Raw genomic sequence first — 27,494 nt, forward strand, 5'->3', positions numbered from 1 at the left:
AGATGATCTTTAAGGCTCTTTTCAACCCTGCAACGTTCTATGATTCTATGAAGTAAAAAAGATGAGGCTGTTCCCACTGCAAGAAGATGGTAGCGAAAAGTGAATGGGAAAAAAAAAAAAAAAAAAGAGCAAAGCTGGTGCTATATTTGGAGCGTTCCTAATTGCACTGTTCTATTTCCAGCTGCCGAAATCCGCACTAGAATTTTAATTAAGGGCTAAAATTGTGCAGCGGATCCTGACAACAGGAAACAGCCTTAACAACGGGAAACAGTTATGTTATTTAAATAGGCTTTGAAATAATCAGATTTTATCTCCCGAAGCAGCACTCGGATGAATATTAAAGCTGCTTTTGTTCTCCCGGAAAGGGCTGCGCTTGATCAGCAAGCTCTGGGAAACCACTGGGGCCAGGAGAGGCAGTGAGTCGTTCCCTTTCCCACACGGTCCCCAAGGCTGGCAGAGGGAGTCGGGGAGCGCCCCGCGGCCCCACACACCCCGCACTGCCCGCGGGGCACCCCGGCCGTGCGGGAGCGGCGCCCCGGGCACAAGATGGCGGCCTGAGGCGCCGCATCCGCCCGTCTCCGCCGCAGCCCCGCGGCGCCCCCTACTGGCCGCGGCGCCCCCGCAGCGCCGTGCTCCGCTGCGGCGGCCGCAGCGCGGGACAGCGCACGCGCAGCACGGCTCCCCGCCCCTCCCGGTGCGAGCGCAGGCGCATGCGCAAGAGGGCGCCGCGGCGCTGCCCCGAGGCGGGGCCGGGCGGATCAGGTGACTCGGGGCTCGCGCTGAGTGACGGGCGGCGGGACCGGGATCGGGAGCGGCACCGGCGGCCTGGCGGGGCGGGAGGAGGAGGAAGAGGAAGGGTCTCGACCGCGGCCCCGGCGAGGCGCCATGGCGACCACCGTCACCACCCAGCGGGGCCCGGTGAGTGCTGCGGGCGCGGCGCCGCCGCGGGGCCTGCTCAGAGGTATCTTCGGTTACCGCTCGCCGCGCTGGACGGGCGAGGCCCGGCTTGGAGACCCCGGTGGGCCCGCCCGGCCTCTGCCAGCGCCGCTGTGAGAGGGAGGCTCCGTGCCTCTCATCCTGCCCCAGCTCAGGCCGCGCCGGAGGGGGGAGAGGAAAAGCCCTCGAAAGCCCTCTCGTCTTCTCCGGGCTGCTGGGGTGCGGGGGAGGGAAGTCTGCCTTGTCTCCCGGCTCCCCGCCTGAGAAGAGGCTTTGGGAAAGGGGAGGGGGAAGTCCCTCCTAACTGCGCGGAGTCCTTGAGGAGGCTGTTGTGCCCGTTCTGTGTCCAAAGGCCTTTCCAAGGAGGGAAATGCTTACAGTGAACCGGAGCTAAACCGCTTTCCCTTGGAAGCAGAGCGCAGCTCCCTGTGCTCGCGGATTGGCGGGCCACGGGCGGGCCGCTGTCCCTGGAGCAGCCGCCTGAAAGCTGGAGCGGCGCATCCAGTGTAGGATGTAGGCGCACGTGTTGGACGGGAGCTGAGCCGTCGTAAAACCAATTTACCAGCCTTCTGGGAGGTGGTGCTGACAGTTTATTGGGAATATGTTACTGTCTGGTTTTGCCCAGGGATAATCATACCTCACACCGGGGTGTTCTACATGTGAGGTGTTACAACATCAGCGTGTGACAGGTGTGCTGTTCCTGTCTGTTCCTCCTGTCTGAAAGGATCTGGTAGTCATTGACAATATGATATTGCTTATGGTGGAGCGAGGTGTTTTTAAAAAACGATAAATTTACACTGCTGTATTTTATTATGTGGAAACAGCTACTTAAAAAAAATCATGCAGCCTTGTAGAAAGAACAGTGAGGTGAATTACAGCTAATCTTGAAACACTGCACTGCTGTTACTTTTCTTATGACAGTGATATGATGTAGTCGTCAATTTTATTCCTTAAAGTGCCTTATTTGTTTTATTGATCATAACTGCCTTTTATTTACCATAACTTCAGTGTTACACTTACAGATGTCTTGTTCTAGAATTTCCCAGGTACTTCTGTACAATCTTTTGTTTCCTAAACTTGATTGAAGCCTGGCAAAAGACATATGATGATTTATCTCATGCAACTTTGGCTTTCTGGGCTTCAGGTTTTTTTACTGTGTTGCTAACATTGTTTTACGTGTTTTTCCTCCATATCCACTTTACAGATTTGAATGAGATTTTCAAATGAGTGAATAAATTATGCAGTATTAAGCAGGCATTCACGGCTGGGGGGTGTCAATATGGTACGTTCCAGCCTTTCCTAATTCTCCTCAGAGAGGAAGGTAAAATTCTACAATTTTCTGTATACGCAACTGCATTACAAATGAATAGCCACTAAATGGTGCTAAAGGATTGGGAGCCGCTTCTTTCTTTACTGATGGAGAGAACAGTTCAGTCTTTCTGTTTAAACAACCAAGAAAATATTCAAGGTAGTTTCATGTGGCTAAGAAACTAAAGTGGGTTGTTGCCAGTCTATACCTGCACTTTCTAAAATTTCTTATTGCTTTTTAGTTTTTCAGATGAAACAGAATTCATCCTGTGTGATACTGTAAATACTCTACTAGAATATGGCTATCTCTGTCCCTTTTCAGGATGTTATCGAATTAGCATATTTTCGCATTTGTAATCTTCTATGAACAAAACAGCTTTTAAAATCTAAACTATAGCTGAATATGTAAGGATTGCTAAGTGATACCTTTAACAAGTGAGAGTGTTAATAAACAGTTTGACCAGGCTTTTGATTAAGACAGTCACAAAAACTTTGTATTTGTGATTTCTTATCTAGCCAGTTGCACCCAAAATTACTCTCCATGGCTGTTCTCCATGATTATCCACCATGCTGGCAAATACATGAGGTCCTTCAAAATTAGATTAAGCCAGCCTAGGGATGCATAGACTTCTGCTCCTAATTTCCCTAATAATCACTACTCTGATGAGTAGTGATTCTGATGAATTTTTTTCTTGAGACTCTCCAAAACTTTGTAGAGGCATTTGTCAAAAGTCCCTTTCCCACTTTTATTAGGCTCCTTTGGGACTGGAAGGTGCTCTGCGGTCTCCCCAGAGCCTTCACTTCTCCAGGCATAGACACAGATCTCATATGGACACTCATTCTGTCTTCATATTTTTCATTCACGTTCGTATACCACAGTTCCTGCCGTACTTTGAGGTAGGTATTTTCACCCCCTCCTTTTTTTCATGTGAAAACTGCTCCATTTTAGGCTAGCAGTTGAGATCTCCTTTGTTTTTGTGTTGCATCTCAGAAGAGAACCTGGGTCTGTTTTCTCAGTGACTTCCTTGCAGATACCAGAAAGCTGCTACAAGGTGCATTCTAACTTCTGTTCTAAACGAGTCCTCAGCCTGGCCTCACAAGTGCTCCAGCCCTTTTCATGGGCATTCTTGGTGGATCTTTCCTGGGCTCCCTGAGGTTCATCATTTTTCCTGTACTGCTGGGCCCCAAACTGTCACAGTGTTTGGCCCAGCAATTGTTTCCTTTTCTCAACCCACTGGCTGGATTCTTGTTGATTCAGTTTTCTGTTAGGATTCATTGCTGCAAGAGTCCCTGCTCATCAATGTTTTGCTTGCTCTCCACCTCTGTGAAGGTACAGGCAGTCCTGCCAGTTGTTCTCCAGTTTGCACCGGTGCCAGGCATTTTTCTGGCCAAAGTACAGGTCTTTGCCCTTGTTGAATTTCATGCGATTCCTGCCAGTGAATTCTTCTGTCTCTCTAGTTGGTCCTGTCATCATATATACCAGTCATTTCTCCCAGAATTTAATGTCATCTTCAAAACTGATAAGGATGCCTTTTGTCTTCACCTTTTGAGGTAAGGAAAGATACTAGACACATAAGTTAGTTTCCGTGCAGACCTCTGAACAGCTTCACTTTTAACCAACCTCCAGTGTCATTAACCACCGAACTTCAGCTTCTGAGCTCAATGCCTCAGTCAGCTTTTCATCCATCCAGCAGTCCACTCATTCAGATTGTAACAATCCACCTTTGATACCTTCAGCACTTTCCTTAGTCATATATTCTTGTTTTGGAGAAGGCAGATGGCTCATCAGCATTTTATTCTTTTAAAGTCTTGGTAAAGGCTGGCTATTCCTAATCCCTCTATGTTTTTTTTTTCCTTCATGTGTCAAGGAGTATCTTCCAGAAGCACTTCATGAATTTCTTAGTGACTGAGGTGAAGCTGACTTGCCTGTGGTTCCTCAGTCATCCTTCTTGCCCTTTGGAATGCTGGGTGTGAGATTTGTCTTTCTCCAGTTATAGGGGAGTTCCTCTAATCTCCATGACCTTTCAAAGATGTTAAAAGAGCAGCCTTCAACAAATACCAGCTCTTTGAGGACCTCCAGATGCTTCCTATCTGGTACCATTTTTTTCTTCGGTGCATAAAGCACAGAATAACAGTTCAAAATTCTGTCATTCAGTTTTTCTTTCTTAAAAACATTAAAACCATTTAAAGGAGAATGGTCAGAAATTTTTGAGTAGTTGGGTGTTTAGAACTCTTTGGTGTTTTAAAGAAGTTTCATGTTAAGACTTCCTTGGTAATTGCTAGTGTGGAAACCTTAATTATGGTTCCCTGAGTGTATTGTGTCTGGGTAAATGTTTCTGTAACTCGGGGCATTTGTGGCTGTGTTTGGCTCTGTGTTCCTTTCCCTCCCTTACACAGGTGCCAGTACTTGCAGAATCAGTGAGTTGAAGGTTCTGACAACTTCTGTTTACCTCCAACCCTTGCTTCTTCTGATGAGACCTTTTCACTGACCCACTTTAGAACTCTGGCACCATTTTATGTTGCATAAGAGAACAGGAAGGTGAGCCTGAGACAGCCCCATCCTCAGCCACATCAAATAGCTGTAGAATATCACACCATCTTCAGTTTGAAGAAATTGGCATGCAGTTTTTATACCTGCAGCATTCTGCTCCAAAGATCCACAAAACTACCTCTTGGTGGTTGTAGCAGATGGGAGGGGCAATAATATTCTATTTGTAGATAATCTATATTTTTGAGATGCAATGCTGTCAGGAAAGTTTATTAGAAAGTTACTATAAGGCGGGCTTGTTTTTAATTTGTCTTCTGAATTGTAGTCCCATCCCTGTCCTGTTGCTAAGTAGAATTCATTTTTTGTTCTACAGCTAGTGACAGAACACACTTGAGCTTCACATTCTTTCTGAAGTGCTGTTATAGTAGAGGGAAGTACGTTTATTTCAAAGCAGTTGTGGAGTAAGATCAGTGACACAACTGTCACATATGTTTTCCTTGCTTTTAGAGAAAAACTAGTTGAATTTTGGTTACATAAGTTTGTATTTTTAATTCAGGTTGGGAGATGGTAATTACGTGCCTGCTTTTAAATGCTTTGAGAAAGATGTAAATTGATCTGGTTTTCTTTACAGATAAAGGATTGCATGATACTGGTTTGTCTCCATCAATATGGAATCAGCTGATAATTAGTATAAGAAAATACTAACTAATGTATTTCCTTCAATAAGCACCTCTCCTAGATACTTTACAGGCTGTATCACCAGGACTTGTGAACCAAATCTTAGAACTGAACATACAAAATGAGTGTGTGCATCTCCTGTTCCCCACCCTTCACTTTTGGAGGGTTTTATGACACAGATCTTTTGAGAACTTAGTTAACACTAGATGGTTTTAGTTTCTATGTATGTCAGCTCTGCAGTTCTAGGATAAGAGTGTGGCTTTGCGTGAGGTAACTGAATAACCTAGAATCAGCTTAGCTGCTGTAAGAAAACTTCAGTCTCCTTTATGGACCTTTTCCCCTTTGAATTTCAGTAGAGAGACTAACTAGTTTGTTTATTTTATTTTGGAGCAGGTCTTGACTAACTTTTATGATGAAATAAAATTTCAAAAGCAAAGGCTATTATTAGGCTTCTGTTGTGAATGACTTCAGCTTTACAATATCAGTGTGAAATGGGGACAAAAGAAGCTATCCTGTTTTCTGGGAGTTTGACAGAGGGAGCTTGCATAATATGGAAATAGGATTGCAGGCGTGCAGCCATCACTTCTGACTATGGGAAATATTTGTGATGTCTATTCCTTGAGGTGCTAATAATACCAATTTAAATTTCCTAGGACCAGGGCTGGAAGGGGACACTGCTGTAAATGCCATTTCCTTACTAATTCTGGGTCCATTTCAGATCTTGCCTAAATGGATTATATTTTATTTTAAAATGATACGTATTCCAGTGAGAAGGCTGTTATAACACCATGTCTTGTTGCCAGCCAAACTTAAATAAACTTTCATTATTATCTTCTAGCTTAGTTTTTTCCTTCTCTGCCTGTTTTTTCTTTCCACTTAAAACTTCAGCTCTGTAGGTTTCTAACTGTAAAATTTTAAGGTGCTTGTAAGCAAAACTCCTTTTTTACTTTGCTTCCCAGTAGCCCAGCAGCAGGCATTCAGTGCTTCCTCCTGAACTTCTCAGATAAACTTCCTTTTTGGCATGTGACACCTGCTGTTGCCAGGATCTTGAGGCTCTCAGATAATCATACAAAATAGTCATACATGTGATTTGGCAAGAGCTGCAATTTCTGTCTCCAAGATGCAAAGTTGACATGCAAATGCTGTGTAATCTTGAAAAGCTATGTCCTCAAGGCCTGTTAGCTTCTTAAATTATGTTCTGTAGGCATGCATCTGCCAGATACATGATTGAGTAATCTTGCTTGGGATTGCAGCATGAGAAATTGCGCTATTGTCTTGATGAGGTAGAGAGTTCTGTATTAAATATGTATTCCACTCTATATAGATGGCAGAAATGAATACAACTTAATTATAAATTTTCTATGACATTTTTTTTGCCTTTTAAAATGTTATTATAGATCTTTGTTACTTTAAAACTATGATCTCTCTAAATGTATTTGAATTGATAATGTTCACTGAGTATTTAATACTTAGAAATAACCTGAGATGTTGAATTGACAAGTAATGGGTAGAAACTTTCCCTTTATACTGTAAAACCAATGGAAAATCCATGGGGAGTGCTGATTCATATTTGCTCATGTGACAGAAATTCTCTACTACTGCTTTTTGTCCTGGCTTATTCTCATGATAGACCGGATGTTTAATTCCCATGTTGTTGTTTTGAATGTGGTAGAATTTTATCACCAAGGTTAGTTGCAGACTGGCTGTGTTTGACACTGGAAAAACATTAGGACATCTTTATTGTGTTTCAGGATTTGGTCCATAGGCAGTCCTATTTTACAGTCTGTCTTGAAGGTGACTGTGGAAGTGACCTTTCAGATGAAAGCACTGTGCTGTGTCTTGTCACAGGAACGATTAGACAACACGTGGGTGATGAATAAGTGAAAGAACTGGATGCCATCAGATATCATATATGAATGTGTTGTAAAACTTAGTGGCTCTGACTTTTGTATGGACTACTTAAATGTTTACTTGCAGAGCAGCTTTGGCTCTCTTACTTTTTTTCAGAGGCTTATGTTGGAAATTACTGTTTCTGAAAAGGAGAACATTTGCATGAGTTGGCAGTTTTGTCATTTAATTCGTTCTTTGTTCATGCTGTCAAAACAAGACTAAATTCTCCTTAATTTGTTACACTTTGATTTATATTCCTCTCTTTCCCATTATAAAAGTATAAAGTAGTCTTTTTTTTCCTCTCTGTCTTTAGGTATTTGTTGGTGAGCTTCCTCAAGATTTTCTTCGCATTACCCCAACCCAGCAGCAACAGCAAATTCAGCTGGATGCCCAGGCAGCTCAGCAGCTACAGTATGGAGGAGCAATGGGTACAGTAGGAAGACTCAGTATTACTGTAGTACAGGTATAAATGATGCCATCTTTGTACAATTAAGTAATTTTAAATAATGAATGCAATTTTTAAAATTGGTGGGCATGGAAACATTTTGTATTGGAATTTGAGTTACTGAATTACTTGTAAATGGGTAGTAATTCTTAGAGGTGTTGTAGCTTCATTTTTCTGTACATTAGCATTTTGTCTAGTTTCATGTTTCATCACTGCCTGGTGCAGTGACTTCCTGTAAACCTTGCTATTATAGCACATAATCAAATAAACTCATGGGGTTTTTTGCCGTGAATAGATTTCTCTGAAAACTTCTGTTCAGAGGCTTCCTGTACTTGAAAGACATTAGTAATTTTGAAAATAATATAGGGAATTGCATTTACCTTACGTATTGTTTCACATCCTTCTCCTCAAAGCTGCTCTCCAGCCAGTTGGCCCAAAGTCTTATTGTCATATATATATATATTGCTTTTCCTTTGTTTAACTTGGAGATTCCTGTCTGTACATTTCTCTTCGCCTATCAGAATGAATGCCTTCTGAATGGCAGAACAACAGACAAGAAATACTCTTCTCTGTCTAGGAATTTATGTAGGAATGCTGTGGAATCTTGGCTGCATTTTGAGACCTGTGGTGTTCTGGATAGGAGATTTACCGTGGTATAGTTATATACATAGAAGATGAAAATCTTGAAGTGTGCTGTATTTAAATATGTGTTGATAAAGTAAATCAAACAGCATGCCTTAATTCTGTTACTAATAAACTGATGGAAGATTAGAAAAAGTTTCTGGGGAGGTAATTTGGTACTTTTTTGTTTTTGCAGATATGTAGGGATGGTGGTGAGTGTGTCTAAGCACAGCTGATGACCACCTTTTTTTGATGAAGATCTGATAAACTTTCTAATCCCACAATCTGAGAGTATAGATAGTGCTTAGTTTGGATGCCAGCTTTCTTACATTTATTTTTAAGTCCACATTTACGAGAAACAGTTTGAGACCTTTCTCACCAGCTCTAATGTATGAACTGATGAAGCAGCATTTTCCCTGAAGGAGAAAAGAGCTTTCCAAGCCTGAGGTGCAGCCTTTGTGGTAAATGTTGCAGTGCAGGTCCTCAACTGTTGTGAGTTCTGTAAATGTCCTGTAGGTGGGAAATGCCCTGGGGCACCATGGTTTGTCACTTTTCTTACTATAAAAAGAGCAATGGGCTTATTACAGGTCAAAGAAGCAGCACATCCAGATAAGCCCGACTTCTGCTTGAACACAGCTGTGCAGCAGTACTCAGTGTTGTGTTCAGGACTGTCATCACCATGTTTTGTTCTAGTCTTCTGATGTTACAGCAAAAGGTTGGATCTCATCTGATTCTGTACAGCATCTGTTCTTATAGTGTTAGGCCTTAAGTTGTCCACTGAGTTAACTACTATTAAATGCACATGTTGAAATAAGTGTTTAATCACTTTGAAACATGATTTACTATGACTAGTTTACCTCAATTGAACTGCTTTTGCGGGTTGTACTTTTGGATTGTGTGATATTCTTTAAGGTACTGGATTTCTCTGTTTCGTCCTTTAAAAGAGCTTAAGTGAAAGGGGACAGGCTACCTATGACATTACACTTGTGGTTGTATGTTGAAGATCAGTTATCCAGGGAAAAATTGAACTTGTTACAATGTCCTTGTAGTCATGTATTTTGTGCTTTGGTATGAAGTAATTTATTTTAGCTACAGTGAAGGTTTGTATTTTCTACATAAGTAAGTTAAAATGATATTCCCTTTTCAAGGTCTCCCAGACACTTAATGGTGTTACTGGTTTATGGTTTAATCTGAATGCTGTTTTTCTTTACTTTTTAACTCTTTCTGTCACAGAATTTAATCTACTCCTTTGTTCAATATTTCAACTAATAGTAATTAACTTCTCAAGTTAATCTCAGTATTATACACTTCCTGGGTTTCTTTTCTTTTCAGGCCAAACTGGCAAAGAATTACGGAATGACGCGCATGGATCCGTATTGTCGGATACGGCTGGGATACGCTGTGTATGAAACTCCAACAGCACATAATGGAGCCAAGAACCCCCGCTGGAACAAAGTTATTCAGTGCACTGTTCCCCCGGGTGTGGACTCCTTTTATCTAGAGATATTTGATGAGGTCAGAACTGCTGTATATTTTTTCTACCCCACCCCATCTTCAGTTTGGACTGAGGTTTGGCTGAAACTTTGCAAAAAAAGGATTGAGTTAGCACAGACAGTTCCTTAGCCATGTTCTCTGGGAGATGAGAAAAATTTTTCACGATTCCAAAAGCAGCAATTCACAAGGCTTTGCTCTTCCCCAAGAACGTCAGAACTGTTACTTTTCTTTGGTAGCTGATAAAAGGGCATTAGCAGGCTCGCCTGCAAAGGAAGAGAAGCAAAAGATGTATGAGTGCTATTTAAGCTCCTCTTGGCTATCAAAATGCCCTCCACCATTTTGGACATGAAATGTCCTTCACTGTCCCTATTAAAAATAGCCTGTTGTACAATGCTGTTTTACTTGAAAATTCTTTGGTGCTATTCTAACCTAGGAAGACCTGGGAAGCTTTCCCAAGCTTGGAATTCTGAGAATAAAATTGTCAAATACAGACTGTGTGTAGTCACTAGGATTTATTAGGAGAAACTAAGAGGCTACAGCTAAGGCTAAAGTCATGGTTTGCCTTTTTTTTTTTTTGCTGCCTCTCTCACTCTGTGTAGTAAAGCATGACAGTGCAGCAGCTATATGGTCATTACCAAGTGAGGCTTTTTGGATGCTGCTTTGAGGGCCTGTCTGATTGTCAAGTGTCTGTTTCATTGATGCAACAGGGGGACAGATCATTACTTCTGTCTGCTGGAGTTCACAGCCTGTCATAGTAAACAGAAGCTGTTTATGTTCATGTAATGGCCTCTGTTGTGATGTCATGAGATTCACGCAGCCTGTGATGATGTCAGGATACTGTATTTCTAGAGTGTTCTGCTTCAGTTTTTCATTTTCTTGCTATTAAATACCTGCAATCAATCTGTAATCCCGCTTAAAGTGTCCTTCATCCTTGTTGGAAAGAACATGGCCAAAATATTTATTGATACTTCAGTAGTTTCAAAAGGAATAAAATTAACAAAATGAATAGCATCAAACTGAAGTGTTAGTCAAGGACGATTTTATGTTTGGGGTTTCTTTCAGGACAATTAATTTGGTTATATTTTTCAAATTATATTTCAGAGAGCCTTTTCAATGGATGACCGAATTGCTTGGACACACATTACAATTCCTGAGTCTCTGAAGCAAGGAAATGTGGAGGATGAATGGTATAGCTTGAGTGGAAGGCAAGGTGATGACAAGGAAGGAATGATTAATCTGGTTATGTCATACACGGTAAGCAGAGTCTGGGGTGGGAAGGGAGAGAAGCTTCTTTAGTAGTGGGAGGGAGATATTTTAGATTGAAGTAGATCTGTTGTACAATACTGGCTGTTTGTGTATGTTGGCATTCAAAATAATTGTATCTAACTCTGGGAATAGCAGTCAATAAATAATAAAAAACAATAAATACTTTGTGGTGCAAAGCGCCAGCACCAGCTCATGGTCCCTTGCCTGGGGCTCCCACCATGTCCCCCAGCCAGGGCACAACCTGCAGCTCCTCATGGCAGCTGCACACCCAGCTACCTGATCTCAGTGTACTCCTCAACAACAGGAATAAGCTGAATTTTGTTAACCGCAAAACATGATAAATATCCATTCGCCACCTGACCACAAAGGGCACAGGGATCTGTGGCACTGGTCAGGGGACCGGACACTGGGACACGGCAGGAAGTGGTGAGTCAGCAAGAAGACCCCCAGACTGTCTGGGTGCACAGACTGTGAGGGTGTAAAAGCCCAGGGATTCCTTTGTTGAAGGTCGCTCCCTAGAGGCACCAGCTCGAGCTGTTTCTGCATTACTGCATCATGATTAAATTGCTTTAAGGATCCAGATGTCTGAAACACTGCCATGGGAAACGCAGGGCTGAGCTGGTAAGGAAGCCCTGTCTGACTGTGAGTGTGGGGTGTGCAGGGAGTCAAGAAGGGCACCATGGGGTCACTGGAGCCACCCACTGCAAAGGGGCCTTGGTCTCAGCAGCTACAGGCTGGAGTGGGTGACAGAGTGGCTCCTGGATGGTCAGACAGGAGAGTTTCCTTAACATTGTGCTACTGTACATATAAAAAAGAAATCCTCAGCTAAATGGTCCATTGACATTTCTAATTTAATAATAATTTTCAAAAAGCTTTGTGGAATCTAACAGTAACTTCCCCCCTGCCCCCCCCACCCCACGCAGTCTTTAATAATTATGTCAATTTAAAAGCAGAAAAACAAAACTTTTCTCTGTAGGTGTTTCTTGGGTAGTTTGAATGCTCCTTCAGATGACAGTATTTTTCACTTCCTTTCTTGTTCATTTGGTGCTACTAGTCATGAACTGCAGACTTACACTGGTTAATTTAGCAGCTCCTGGAGTGTTCTCATCTGTCACCTTTGTTTCAAGTAGCTGTTGGATAAAGTGTAGCGCGTGCAGCCCTGAATGCTTCCTACTGCACTTGTATATCATCACAAGTTCCAAGCTGCTGTTGAGTGCGCAGCTGGGAACAGATATTCCCTGCTGTTTGAAATTCACATTCTGCCCCAGATCTGAACAGTTGTTTCATTACCCTGGGGAGAAAAGAGTTTATAATTAACCTTGCAAACTGTGTCCCTGTGAATGAACTGTTCATAATACTCAATATTTTCAAGGATCAAAGTGAACTGAAATATAACTGAAGTTATTGTGATAGTGAAAGGCAATTGAGTTAATTTGATACTTTGTTTAAAACACTGTTTTACCTCAAAAATAATTGATTTAACTAAAATTTTCTTCAAGGAGCAGTGTGCTGCTTTTAAAAAAAAAAAAACGAATAAAAATTAGGTTTTGTCTAATATTTAATTTACGATGAGTATGTTGTATATTCATTTCACAAGGCTAAGGTACAAACGCTGATTAAACCTGTATTTTAAAATAATGCATTTTGATAATAACATTTTATCACTCTTGTAAAAGGCGAGTTTGACATGATGTGTTTTTATTGATTCATAGGCAAATTAATTGCCATTTGAAAGATGGTAGTTCAGTTAGTTTGCCAGAAGTTTTGCTTGATATAGATTAGCACTCATCATAGTCATATTGTGCTACTGAGCATGGATTTGCAATGTGATGACTTGTTTGCAAGCACTTTTAATTGCTGATGTTTTTTGGCTATTTCTTGATTTGTTCTAATCTGTGCCTTTCCTGTCAAGTCTTTGCCAGCTGCCATGATGATGCAGCCCCAGCCAGTGGTCCTGATGCCCACTGTATATCAGCAAGGAGTTGGATATGTGCCTATAGCAGGTATGTTTTCTCTCCTTGAAGACTACAAACCTTCCAGATGAAGGGTGTTGCAGAAATTAATACTAAATTGCTCCTGTTTTTTCAGAATGTAAAGGAAACTATAAACAATTTTTCCTTAACCACTTTTCCCATTTTATGTTTTTATGAGAAGAAGGAACAACTTAAGTACAGTTCTGCCTTCAGTCTTGTGCCCTGTTTAATACAGCTGCGTGAGTCTGAATAAATGTATTAAAATGTCTATCAAGTTGTGAAGGCTTCTCTTTTACACTTTGATCAGGTCGCTGAATAGCTATCTAGCAGGCTGCACTCTTTAAGTTGTGCTTACTCAAATGGTGGGAAGCCATGTCTGAAGTTGTTTGCACTTGAGAAAGTTCCCCAGATGAATTGTGCTGTCGGAACTGCAGCTTCTGTAGCCCACAGTGGGATTAATTTTTCTGTGGTCTATGAAAATGCTTTATTGGAAAGCAGCTTGCTACACAGCATTTGAAGTATTCACAGCTCAGTGAATGAAAAACATTAGGCAGTTCTGAGATAGCTCTTTTTGATGTGTTTACATAACTACAGCAGGTATTGTCATTGCTTTTGGTTGGTTCAAAGAGAGTTTTGGACTTTTAGAGAAAGATGTGTTAATTTATGTTTTGTAATTTTGCTGTCAAAGATGAAAAGTTTAAAGTGTGGAAATAAGTTTGAATTTGTCTTAGTTGGGGAGCTGATAAATTCAGTTGAGTTTGTGTTTCACTTACAGCTCTTAAAACCCCCAGTTTATTCTATGGCTATCTATTCAGTAGTATGTGTACTTTTCAGGGAAAGTAAGAGATAAATTGACATATTTTTAACTTCTTTGTGTGCAAGTTTATGAATGAATGATAGTGTGTGTGGGACATAATTGAAGTGCTAAGGGATGATTCAGAAGATACATATATTTTATTTTTCTTTTGTAAGACTAGGAGATGATTGAATTTAAAATTCCATTCACTGTAAAAACAAATCTCGTCAGCTGAAGACTGCATATGTAAGTTAGGAATGATACGTCCTGTTACATTTTTACTGAGTTAAGTTAGAGCAAAATATGGAAAAGTTGGGCTGCATGTTGTATTCCCTGACAAAAACATGCAGTTTGCTTAATTTTAAATGTTTTTATTAATCTGTGTAGATTAATTGTCCGATTTGAAGTCTTGCCAGTGAAGTGCTTTGAACTGGAGTGTGCGTTCTGAAGGGCGATTCTGTTGTGGTAAACCAGACCATCTATAGTGAACTTCAAACACAGTCATCTTGTTTATAGTTAAAAGATCTGATGGAACACTCTAGCAAATTTCTTGACTAGATCAAAATGAGAATATTCATATTACGAAATTTCTGTGCCAGAGTATAAACAGAAGACATTAAGCAGAGACTAGTTGCATGTATAATTGAAACTAGACATAGAATTGAACAGATGAAACAGATGGAAGACTTTCAAACTTGATATTCGAGTACTGGATCTTCAAATCATGATGTTCTGTATATTATTTATCTTGTGAATATTTTCTATTTGGACAAGTGAAGAAATAACTAATAATTTGCAAGTGATAGTAATGTCTGACATTTTAGCATCTAAGAATTTGGGGTCTATATGGTGGAGCATTGCCCTTCTACCAAGATCCAGCATGTTTGTTTTAATTGCTGCTGTAATACTATTCTGTATTCAAAATTCTCCCTGCATCTGTGACTTATATTTTTAAAGCATTGCCAAGTTCCACCCCTGGATTTGAACTCCACTTTTGTTATAGGAAAGCTTGAGTATACTTCCTTGACTTCATAAATGCCAAACTTTTTACAAGCCACCTTTGACCTACATTAGGAATTTTTTACTCGTTTTACATATTACTATGCTTTGTGTTTGCTGTCCTACATTTCTGTGGACATCATCAAAATTTCCCAAAGCACTGTGAGTTCTAAAGCTTTGACTTACTAATCAATGGTCCACTCATAATAATTAGATGGCTCTTTAGGTTTGGAGTTGGAAAGTGACTTGGCTGCAGAATACTTTTGAGATTTCATACATTAATAGCTTAATAAAAATAATGTCAAATTATAAAAGGAAACAATAGTGCATCTTAGAATACATCTTGGAGTTTTTTTAAATACTTTTTGTGTACTGAACTAGGTGCTCCTTCTGAATTCTGTGAACTCTTTCAGAAAGGTGCATGAAAGATGCTGGCCTTTCATTGCACAACTAACTGTGTCTTCTGGGCCCACTCTGTTTGCACATTTCCTTTGAAACACTGTACAGTATTTGCTCTATTTCTTTTGAGACTGCTTCAGGAAGGATAATGGACATCAGTATGTTCCTGCTTTGCATATTTTTAATTCAGACTTTTTACCTGTGCAGCTAAATAAATGTAGTCAGTAAAAAAGTTCTGCTTTTCCTTCTGAAGAGTGGAAGAGCATCATTGAATAGTTTATTATATTTGAAATGAAGGAGATTCTGCTGTAGAAGACTGTCAGAATCGAAGCCTTATCTATGATGGAAACAGAGTGGGTGGACTAAAATGCTTATCCAGATAGTTTTAACAGTTACTTCTTAACTGTCCAAAAGAACTCCTTTAAAGAGAGATTGTTAAGTCAAATTTAGGGGTCTCACAAAGGCCAGGCTGTTTTTCTGTAACAGAAAACATACGTTCAAAACTAACTTTCTAATTAACTAGCCTTGTAATTAATGCTGTAGCAGCTAATCACGTTCTGTCATACAAGCTGAGGTAATCAGTAGAAACAAGCAGGTAGTCACTATGGTAAGCAGATGAACACAAGTAATACTCATTTCCTCACATTTGGTGGTAGATGGAGCTGTGTGAAGAACAGAAGTGGCTATAGTATATTCCTGCACCATGGTAATTAATTGCAAAATTTTTAATATTGAAAACTTCCAATAACAGAACTAGCTGTTGCTTACAAGCTATAGCTGCCATGGTTGATGTATCCATGGATTGGTTATGCGAAAATTAGAACTTGTGAACCCTGTTGTTACTGTTAAAGAAGTTGAGTTTATCTACCACCTCTTCCTGTTTCTTTTTCTAAAGATTACTTAAACTGTAGAATATTTTGATATACTGGTGCTTGCAGTATCTTCTTGTAGTGAACAGTGCCAGAAACAGTGAGCTAAAACATGTTAGTTCAATAAGCCAGCTATATTTCTTACAAGCTAAATATTCATTAATAGGATAAATACGAAACTTGCTTTTACTTAGTTTATAAACTTGCTTGTTAAAAGTGTCTTAAAAACCTCCGTGCTTCTGGATCCTGTCAGACTCAAGAATACCACTTTTCACTGAGGCAAGGTTGTGTGTGTGTACGTTGTTCCTTTAGGTGTCCTTATTGAGAATCATGGGTTAGCTTGTGATGTTACCGGTATTTGTTCAGAAAACCATGGATATATGTTGTCCTTTGTGGTCTGTAAAATATAATCCTTGCTGCAAACACCTGGTGGCTTACTTTGGCAACATTTCTCGATGGTTACTTCTGCATAAACAACACTTTTAGGAAACTTGTTCAGGGCACTGAAGCAAATTAGTTGAGAGACTGGGTCCTAGCAGCATTTAGTTTTTTAGTATTAGGTAGTTTAGGTTTTACCCAGTTGCTTAATTTTATCCAACTTTCACCTTTGGAAGGTAAATAATTAATATCCTTTTAAAAATAGATTAATATTTCTTTCCCATGTCTTATTCCTTTCCCCTTGTCCCTTCATTTTCACCTGTCTTTAGGGCTTGAGTACTTTGCTCTGGGTAAGTTTCCAAGCTCTTTTCTCACTCCCATCCTCATTGACTCAAGAGTCTTTGCATGAATTCACCTAAACAGCTTTATTTGTTGCAGCAGACTGTATAACAAGGTATTGCCACTTGGTTATCACAGTAGAACAATGTAACGCATCTTCTACAAATTATTAAAGCCTCTCTAATCTGTTGGAAAGTCTTTAAAGGCATCCACTCAGCTTCCAGCCGTAATGGTTAAACTGATTGCTGATAACAATGTTGATGGATATAATGTGATGTTAAGATATCCTTCTGAAGCTGTTGTATGTCAGTGAGCTGTACTAGGTGATAGTATTGGTTTTCTGGAAGAGAAACAATTCTTGCAGTTGTTTGGCTTCTGCAAGATTAGTGGAGAAGCAGATAATGTCATAACTTTTGGTAAACTTGAAAGCAAAAAACTTAAATTTTGTAATGACATTTAGAAGGCAACCTGCTAATTGCCTTAGATTTAATTTCCTTAATTAATCTTCAAATAAGCTTTCTTTTTAAAAATTGACACTTTTTTCATCAGTGCATATTTTTCATGCACTTCTGTTTTAGAGCTACATCATGTTAAGGACCTGACTAGAAGTCTAAAGGCAAGTCATGTTACAAGAAATCAATTTTCCTTCCTTTTAGACTTCCTTTACTGTGATACTTCTGATTTTTGAATTGTGCAAAGATGCTGTGACACCACTATCTTTGATAAAAGCATTGGTCTTCAATCAAATAAATTCAGAAAATTTTAGAATTACTTCTTGTGAGATATGATGTCGCTTCTTGATGCCCTGAATTTTGGAAAAATGCTGTAGATAAAACTGTTGTGATTGTCACAACATACTTGGTTTATTCAGAGAAGTGGAATTTTAGCATTTTTCTGTTGTTTCATACGCTTAATTTTTCTAGCAGTTTGCAAAGAAGCAACATTTTAAAAAAATGAGATGGCATGCATATTTTAGTAGTGAGTTGTTTCCTGGAGCAAATACCAGAAAAGGGTTACCGGTTTCTTCATTTTAATGAAAAAAATTATGCTGAGAAGGTTCCTGAGTCTACTCTGAAAGAATCTGTGCATGGGACCAAATGGTAATGAGTTAAGAAATCAAACATAGAGCACTTGACTGAAAAAGAAAATAAAACTACAAGTGTGTAATGCCTTGTATGCAGTTGGAAAGAGTTTACCCTGTCAGTTCTGCTTTGATGCTTTTATTGCTGCTTGCAGCAATTGACTTGCTATTGTTTCATGTATTGGAATGTCATTGCTTATGCCAGCATGTTTGCCATTGCCATTTCACTGAATTGTAAAACAGTGCTCCATTCTTCTGATTTATAACATGTACCTAATATCTGAGAGTAACACAGGAGTCCACAATTACACTGATAGTGGATTCTTACATTGTTCAGTTCCAGTTTTCACCTGTCAGTGATACAAGGTTTTTTAACTTAAAGCAGCTTTTTACTGAACATTGATAATTTGGAAGCTTATAATGTCTTTCTCTAATAACTGCATATATATGTCTGTTTGCTAAATATCAGTTCATAGTTCTTCAAGTTTATGCTTAAGTCTTACTTACTGTTTTGTAAATCAGAAATTATGGATGCCTTTAGCCTGGGTGAGGAAAAACCCAAAGTACTCTTAAATTGCTATTTGTATAGCTTGAATGTTTGGTTTCATGAAAAGTAAGCATTTATCATGGAGGCAATTATTAAAAATCTGTGATGCTAACTCCACTACTAACAGTAGACAGCTGTCCTGGTTTAGGGTAAATTTGGGAGAAAAAACTAAACTAAAACTAGTAAGAGCTGAGAAAATGGGTTTTGAAAATCCTTGGTGAGAAACAATACAGTCAAGAAATTTCTTGTGTCTTAAATTGATTATTTATATTGGAAATACTTTTTGAATGCTGCCTGTCCAGATGTCTGGCTTCATAATTACCTATTTTTGATGAAAGCAGTAAGGAAAACGGTGTTCTAGTCTTGATTTTATTTTGGCACTGATAAGACACTGAAACAGTAAGCTCTAGGATACTGTGGTACTTGAGAAAAGAGCCTCATGTTTAATTTGGATTAATACATCAAACTGACCTCCTGTATAGATAGTTCATACACTGTTTAGGCTGATTGTTGGATAATCTTAGGCTGTTGATGACACAGTAAAAAATATTGGGAAGTTCATGTTAAAAGTAAAACATAATTTCTATTGCTTGGCTCTTTCAGGTAGTTTGCAACTTCTATTTTTTTGAGGCCTCACATCTTCTTATGCCCCTTTTAAATGCCTGCTTTGGGCAGTGTGAGGAATGAGTTGAGGTCTGTTGAAGCTCTAGAAGAGGCAGTGCAAAATTCTGCTGAGTAATTGGGTGAAGTTTATTTGAAGTGTTGGTGAGGACTGGACAGTGGTTTGCCTCCAGGGTGTCTTGATGGGCCATGTGTTTAAACATGTAGTGCCAGACAAAATTCCAGAGACTGTGGTCCACAGGCCATAAAAAGCTGTGGAGCGAAGGTTTAGGGTGGTGCAGAAAAGGTGACAGATACCTGTAGTAGAGCTGTGATGCAGATGGCTGGGCAGAAATACGAGTCCAGTGTGCAGGTAACAAATTTAGGTGATTATGACTCAGTATGAATCTTTTGGAATAGATGCAGCCTGTGTGTTAGACTTAAAGCCTCTAGGTTACTTTTTATTTTTTTTCTTCTAATTAGCCTTAAGATGATTAAAAAGGGGATTTTAAAATCAAAATTGGAGAACACAGATAAATAGGGAGGTGTTTACAAATCAGTAATGAATCCCTTCAGATAGGACAGGAGTCCCAAGTTGAGGAGAGGAATAGAAAAGAGTATATCAGGTGAAATCCTGGGTGCAGTGCTTGCAGTCAAACTATATTCATTTAGAATACCTGGTCAGCCAGAGTTGATATTTAGCTCATCCAGCCTTGAATGTGAATTATAATTAGCATTTTTATGCTGACAGAAAAAAACAAGTCAGTGGGATGCTAAAATGTTTGTACGTGTTGAAGTGAGTATAGATATTTCTGACTAAATAGTTAGTGAAGAGAATCTTGAAGAGACAAGGTAAGTATTGAAACTGCTCTTTGCTCTTTTATTAGATGTTAGGTTCTGAGTAGAAGTAGTATAATTGCAATATTTTCAATCACATAAGTACTTCAGTCATTATCTTGAGAGATGAGGCTGCAAAGAGCCACTCTTGAAAATTATATTGGTTATACATACATATGCTTTGTTATGATTTTTGAGCAGTTAGAATTCAGTAGAAAGAGAAGCAGCTTCTGATCTACTCCTGAGTAATAAATGAAAGCTGGTTCTCAAAAAGAGATCTTATTTTGAAGATGTGTAATGGTGATGATGCAAGTAGTTCATCCTTTGTTTAACGTACAGAGAAGTAATTAAGGTCATAGATAGAGACCAAACAGGTGAACTGAAAACTATTCAAAGTTAGATGTTCAAAGAAAATGTGTGCCAAATAAAAAAACACCAAAACAAACACTCAGAGAATCCTAAGTGTGAAGTAAAGTAGTAAAGTATGTTTCTGACAAAAATTGGTAGATCTCCCAAACATGGGGATGTGAAAGTGTTAAATTATATTTTAAATCTAAACTGGTTATGAGGTTGAGTAACAAGGCTTTTGAAGATCAAATGTGTAAAAGAAGGAGAAACTATTTGTTTTAAAGAAGCAGAAAACATAGAATCATGTATGTAATTAAATAATAATCAAGATTTAAGTATGTAAGGTAGTTCAGGAAATCTAGTTGGAATGTGAGACCAAAGCAGGTGAAGGAATCCTTGCTTTCAGAGCACTGGAACATAGCAAAGTGAAGTTTCTATTAAAAACATTTTTGAAGTAACCATTTACTGTATAGAATGATTAAAACAGGAAGACTAGAATGAACTGTTTTAAACCAAACATGTAACTAAGGAAACTTTAGGAGGAAGTGATGTGGTTGTGTAGGAAAAGCCTGTATGTTAAAATTCATAGGTATTTGAGTACGTAAGAAAAGGTGTGGTCTGTGTACATCACCTTCTCAGCTTCATTTGGAAAATGCTGTTTCCTAACCATTCTATCATATGATATTCTGATACAATAAAGGTAATCTTGTGGTTTAATATCTATTCTAAAAAGCTGATGAACAAATAAAAATAGGTGATTATTCATCTAATGAAAGGAGTTTAATCTGATGCACCTTCTTTGGTGAGGTGCATAAGATTTCTTTAAAAAGTAAGTGAGGGGACTAAGACAATTTGTCAAAACAAAAACTCTTCAGAGTTTTCTAAGCCTCTCTGACTGTCTCAGGTTGCAGAAGGATCTCATTGTAATGGAAGGGAAAGAAAATTATATATTAAGTCTGGTGTTAAAGTGTGTGTAAAGAATAATCTTAACTAATACTTATTTGGCAACAATTTCTCAATTTGGTCATTACCATACATGAAGGTCTTTGGATTATGGTAGACTGCTCTATAAAAATATCAGGTGAAGAGTCTGAAACAGTGCATAAAATGCTTGAAAGCAAATAGAGAACCGATGCTAGAACTTGTTTTTGTCTAGCTGCAGGTAGTTCTCCATGCCCTACCTTAGAAATTCTACAGGAGAACTGCAGAAGCTAACACAATAAAGGAGTAGGACTAAGATAATCAAGGATCTGAAAATACATAGAGAAGAAGTGAAATACACAATTTTTGGAGGTGATAACAAAAGACTGCAGATACGTCCTATTATCTGTTTTCAGTTTCATACTAAACAAACGGTGGTGTTTTCAGCGATGGTTCTATGCATAATGATAAAAGTTCTTATGTGACAAAAAGGGGGTTTTGTCTAGTAATTTCTTTTAACAGGAATAGGAAAACTAATTTTGTAAAACTCTGTAAACTGCCAGTGCTTTATTTTACATGGATATACAAGAAGTTAATGCAAAATGACAGTTCAGATGAATTTTGTCCTTTGGAAGAGAGATGAGCAAAGCAGTATGTACCCTTAGAGGTGTTGCTCTTTTGCCACATAGTGCCTTTGCAGTATGGATGGAACTTAAGCCAGGAAATACATCTGCTAAAAATTGCGTATTTGTGTGGTCCAGTCTCCTAGTGGACCAAAGTACTTTGCTTTCCTTTGAATGTGCTGGAGATTGCATTCATTGTCTTTCTAAATATCAGCTATGTATATTGCCGATGTAAAACCATTTTTTTCATCGCAACATAAATACACTGGGAACTAAAATACAAGGTGGGGAAAACCAACCATACCTTTCTGTGATTAGCTTAATGTTTGGTTAGTGAATTATGTGTGAGTCTGCTTAATGCAAGTTGTATCTAATTTTGAACAGTACCTGTTGTCATACTGTATACCTTCTGGAATATAACCTTGGGGAGAGAACCTGTTTGAGAAAAATATTTTCCAATTGCAACAGTGTAGGTATAATCTCTGCAATCTTCTTCCTCCTCTGGATTGCATGTTAAAATAAATACATGCTGAAGTTGGTGGGTTGGGACAAATCAGGAGCTGCTTTCCTCTTCAAAATCACTGGGGTTTTTTGTTGTGGGTTTGTGTGTTTTTTTTCTTTTCCCCCCTACTCATGTATGTTTTATGGCTTTCTTTCTTCTGTTTTTAACCTTTAGGGATGCCTGCAGTCTGTAATCCAGGCATGGTACCAGTGGCAATACCACCCCCTGCTGTCAACCCTCAGCACCTGTGTAATGAAGAGGACCTGAAATCTATCCAGGATATGTTTCCCAACATGGACAGGGAAGTAATCCGCTCAGTGTTAGAAGCTCAGAGGGGGAACAAGGATGCAGCTATCAACTCCTTACTTCAGATGGCTGAAGAATCATAGATGCCCGCTTCCTGCATAGTCCCTGTCCTCGATGCCACTTACTTTTACTTGCCAAGCCAGGGATTTAGCTAGAGGAAGAATTTCCCAACAGCTTTCTGTTAGCGCATCGTGTGTGACAGATTATACTCCTTTTCTCCTTGGACAGTTGGATCTTCTCTTTCTTTCTTTCTTTCTTTCTTTCTCAGTCTGTACATACTCAATTTAGCTTATGTCCTAAAATAGAGCAGTGAAGCATCTTTACTGTCAGCTGTGCCCTCTGTGGCTGTATTCTGATGGGATGGGGAATAACGCTGCTTTGTTTCTTTTTCTCCCCCTTTTCATAAACTTGCTCTTACAAAGTAACTCTATGCAGTACAGGATTTACTAGTGTTTGTTAGATTGGAAAAAAAAAAAATCTTTCTATGGAAGGTTTGCTGTTTAAACATAGCTGATTTATTAAAAGTATTTGGGTTTCAGCAAGCAGCCTATTTTTGCCAGAAGTTAAAGGAGAGACCCTGTCTTACCCTGTGGTGTTTAGTTATTACTGTGATACAGTCACACCTTTTAGATGGAAAATTCTTACTTAAATAAATTTCTTAGGTTGTGCTGTTGCTATTTGTAATGTGTATCTTCCATTCAATCTAGTCATTGGGCACCAAAGCAATATATCTTCTGGTGTGCATTTGGGGCTTTGTCCTCCCACATAGTATTGTTATGTATCTGTAAAATCTTAGGAGTTAACTTTTAACTCATACAGTATGTATTGCTGTATCAGAGAACAGGACTAAGCCCTAATGTACTCCCACAGTTAATTGCACTCTAACTACTACTTCTGCATTCCCATGGCTATTTCAAAGGATAAGTGCAGAAGGAAAGATACCTATACCTGGAAAATGAGTGAAGCTGTAAAGAATTATTTAAAATGTTGTCTTACATTTAAAAAGCAGATATCTATGATCTGGTTATAAGGCTTCTTTCCTTATACCTATGTTTCAGCAAAGTTATTGCTTTACATTAGTGGGAAAATGATTGTATTTTTCCTGTAATAAGAAATAAGCATGAAAAGTAGCTTCAGGGTTTTAGAATGGCATTATGAATTGCTCAGTGACTTGTTAGACTACAGCTGCTGTAGTCAGTTTATTATTATTTGATGCAGATGGAAATAAAATTCTTTGTGAGAGACAATTCAACATATCTGAGTTAGTCTGATCCTCAGAGGAGATGTTTGTATTTATTGTTAGTGTAATTTTTTTTCAAGTAAGAGTTGATCTTGGAGCTGCAGAATCATACAGTTATGCACCAGTTACACCTGTTGGATGAATTTCTGCAGTGTCTGTTTTTGTAAAGTAATGCACTTTAAATAGTATGCACCAATTTATTTTTCCAGTGATGTGCAATGTTGCTGTTTTGTCTCTTTAATGTTTGATTTCAAATACTTTGTACAATAGCCATAGACCTTTATATTTTCAAGAGTTTAAATGAATGTACACTTGAAATCTAGGCTCTTGAGTGATTCATGAGAATATTAAAACCAGGTTTGGAATAGGGAATGACGACCCATATTCTCTTCTTCCCCATACTTTATTTCATGTCCTATGCTTAAAATATTTTATTATCTGATGGAAAGCTGATTTTATCCCCCTCTCCCCAACCTTCCTTCAAGTAGCCTTTAGGTAGCACTGGCAGTAGAGCATGAATATTTATTTTTTTAATCATTAAAAGTAATACTGAAACTTTTAAAATACGGCACCAAAAATCATCCCAGTTTCTGACCTTTTAAAGCTGTCTTTTCATAATGTACAGTTTTAAGTTTTGATATGAATCCCTTAACATCTTAAATATCCCATTGAAAGCATAAGTGTCTTTAAACATCCTCCAATTGGATTTTGAATAATGAAATTCAAGGCTATAGTTCTGTGTGCTGTAGTTGTAGAATTGCCACACTTTTGTTCTCTAAAGTTAAATAGGTATTCTTCAAGAAACTATTCTTGCCCCGTCCCTACAATCATGGTAAATTTTGTGATTGGGTAGGTGTAGAGGCATTTGGTCTTTATAGCACAGTGTTTTGTGACATCATAACCCAAAAAGATGAATGTTGGTAAGGATTTAATGCTTAGATACCTCCAGGAAGAGTCCTGTGCTCTGCATTTTACACAGCGTGAATTTCTAGGGATGGAACAATTCAGGGAAAATGTACATATTTAAATTTTTATATTAAAATGGTGGGATTCATAATACAGCTTTTCATAAAAGCAAGTGGTCAGGGTTCAACTAAATGGCTGGTAAATTGTACTGCATCCTATTATAGCTCCATTTCAAGCACAGAACAAAACCACCTTTCAATCCTAACTGCCAGGAGGGGTAAGTGCAAAAGTTAAGCTAGCCAGGTTTATTCATAAATTGGGCTCTGGCCCTCTAAGGGAGACTCCTGTTCTTAGAAACATTTTTAGTGCACGTTTTTTTTCATAAGCAAATGTTATGTGAAACAGGGTACAGGTATGAGTTGATAATAGAATAATATGTAGGAGCAGTATGGCCAGTAGATGGGTTTCATTATCTTACACTATACTTAAATATTGTTCTGTGGATTTTTTTGTCTTTAATTAAGCATTAAACTCTTACATCAAGATGTGCTAAAAACACATTAAAAAGAACAAAATCATCAGCCTGCTCAGCTTTTCAGCATACATATCCTTCCAGTTAAGCTGTTTGTTGTTAGGTTTGAACTGGAGAGAGATGACAAAAGGCAAGGAATGTTTACTTATTTTAGGTCTGTGAAATTAAGGTATTGGAACTGAAAGTCTGTTTTTTATTTTAAACAAAAAAATTGTCAGTCATGATTGTAGCTTTTGAGAAAATGCTAATGGGGTAATACTGTGTTTGATGCTGCTCCTCTGCTCAACAGCTTCCAGCAGCTTGGAGCCAAAGTCATCTGTGTAAGACAGGCATCTGCTAAAAGTTAGTGCTCTAAGTATAGTTTGAGTCCTGCCAAGAGCCTCAACTTGCTAAAGGTAGGAGCATTTTTTGTCTAGCTAGATCCTTGCAACTTCTCTACTGCTATTTGCATCTGCTGATGGTACTGAATGGGTTTTTTCCCCCCCTTGTAAACTTTATTGCCTGTTTGGTTGATATGTAATACCGTACAGAGGATGTTTTTTGCTGTAATTATTTGAAGACATCGTTTCTCTGTATTGAGGTCCAGTGTCCAAATATGTTTCTTGCACTCTAAAGTACATTAACTTTTTCATTCTAATTTAATAAATGTATCATCTGAATGAAAGTGTATTACGTCTCTGTTGGAGAGCACCACAATGTAAGTTTGTCTATAGACCAATCTAAAATTCAAGTATTGGTTATTGTCTTTTTTTATTCAGTATTGAACATAGGTTGGCAAATTACACTGGTTCTTAATGTGACTGTCTGGTGGGAACAGTAACAGTAAAATGCTCAAAAGTTCTTTCAGAATTCCTCTACAGGTAGGTGTCTCTTTCTGACTTTCCTAGGGGCTACTTTCTTGAGGAAATATTCTGGTGCTGCAGGTTCTGGAGGACAGAAGAAGGCAGTAGTGAGGCTGCATTGTTTGAAGGACAGCATTGGAGGGCAAGGGAGGAGGGAAGAGCAGCAAGTGGGTGTGAAGGGAATGCTGCAGTGTGAAGGATTGAGCACTCTGGATGAAAGTGGTGTCCAAGTGAATAGTTATGAGATGGACCATGTGTGCTGGTCCAGCTACAGAAAGAGCTGGCTTTATCTCCTAATATATGATAAATTAATTTGAAAGATTTGGTTTGCATAGTATCTCCTTCTAGTACTGTGATGGTAAAGGTATCCGAGTCCCTCTTTCTCATTTAACAGCATTGCCATGCTCAGTGATAATTGCAATTATTAGCCAACTGCTAGTCTGAAGTATTACTGAGTTATCAAGCTAACATTTTGGGATTTACTGTCCATTCATAGTGTGTTTTTTTTTCTAATCCAGTTATATTTTTTTAACAAATGATACTTGAGAGGAATCTTTCACAGCTGATTTTTCTTTTATTTCCTTAATGTATTGAATACCTGTTATGAAATAAAACTCTGTTGAAATTGTGTTTTTTTTCTAGACCTTGAGTATCAGTTTCTATCCCAGTCTATCATCAATGGTTATAGTTTGCTTTCACGTTTCTTCATTTTACTGTCAGAGATAGGAATAGCAAAAATTAATTTAAACAAATATTGGTATTGTGGCTGCTGAAGTATTTTAATACACCTATTTAGTATTTTTATTAGCTTTTTCATTTCAGCGTTAGTGATGTGTGGGGGTATAAAGAGAAATCAGTATATTTTGAATTATTAAAACATTTCAGAACATCTGTGAGGCTTCTAGGAGAAATGCAAATATATGTTTTCCTACAATAAGAAGGAAAAATGAAAACCTGTATTAGCAGTACATGCTAATACATATATACAATATGTCTCTGCAGTTTTGAGTTGTAGCCTACTGAAGACTTGAGCTTTCTCTTCTAGGTCCTCAGGAAGCTTAGTCAGAAATCCATGTTGATCTATTTTCGTGTGGTAATATGTTTTAGAAGTATTTTCTTTACTGTCTTGCCAAAAAGCATAATTAATTTTTTAAGAACAAATAGACTATACTTGGGTTATATCATAACTTTTGAAGGAAAAATTGCATATAGACAGGAGAAGCGCATTTATAGAAAGCAGGTAGATTGAAAATTATCTTAGCTACATCTGTGTTTCTATGGATGCGAGAACTATGAAAGTACTACTGTTTGAAGTGTTCAAAGAGTTTAC

At 38.5% G+C, this 27,494-nt stretch overlaps 1 protein-coding gene across 2 annotated transcripts; it reads left to right on the forward strand.

Moving 5' to 3' along the window:
• The first annotated feature begins 681 nt into the window (after window positions 1-681).
• TOLLIP (toll interacting protein) lies at window positions 682-25,986 on the forward strand. 2 transcript variants are annotated; one of them, XM_058829886.1, is made up of 7 exons: window positions 682-918; window positions 7,614-7,763; window positions 9,699-9,881; window positions 10,962-11,114; window positions 13,039-13,129; window positions 16,870-16,890; window positions 22,513-25,986. In XM_058829886.1, exons 1-7 carry the CDS (start codon window positions 886-888, stop codon window positions 22,725-22,727), a joined length of 846 nt encoding a protein of 281 aa, XP_058685869.1. In that variant the 5' UTR covers window positions 682-885; the 3' UTR covers window positions 22,728-25,986. The 2 variants fall into 2 exon arrangements, with proteins under 2 accessions (XP_058685869.1, XP_058685870.1); XM_058829887.1 differs by lacking the exon at window positions 16,870-16,890.
• Window positions 25,987-27,494: the final 1,508 nt, after the last annotated feature.

This window comes from Poecile atricapillus, chromosome 1 (assembly GCF_030490865.1).
Source record: "Poecile atricapillus isolate bPoeAtr1 chromosome 1, bPoeAtr1.hap1, whole genome shotgun sequence".
Taxonomy (NCBI): domain Eukaryota; kingdom Metazoa; phylum Chordata; class Aves; order Passeriformes; family Paridae; genus Poecile; species Poecile atricapillus.

Bases quoted from the DNA above. Each gene is read 5' to 3' on its own strand.
- TOLLIP (XM_058829886.1), top strand. From the start codon at position 886: ATGGCGACCACCGTCACCACCCAGCGGGGCCCG. The intron at 9,882-10,961 runs GTCAGAACTGCT...ATTATATTTCAG, and splicing joins ATCTAGAGATATTTGATGAG to AGAGCCTTTTCAATGGATGA. The intron at 13,130-16,869 runs GTATGTTTTCTC...ACCTGTCTTTAG, and splicing joins TGGATATGTGCCTATAGCAG to GGCTTGAGTACTTTGCTCTG.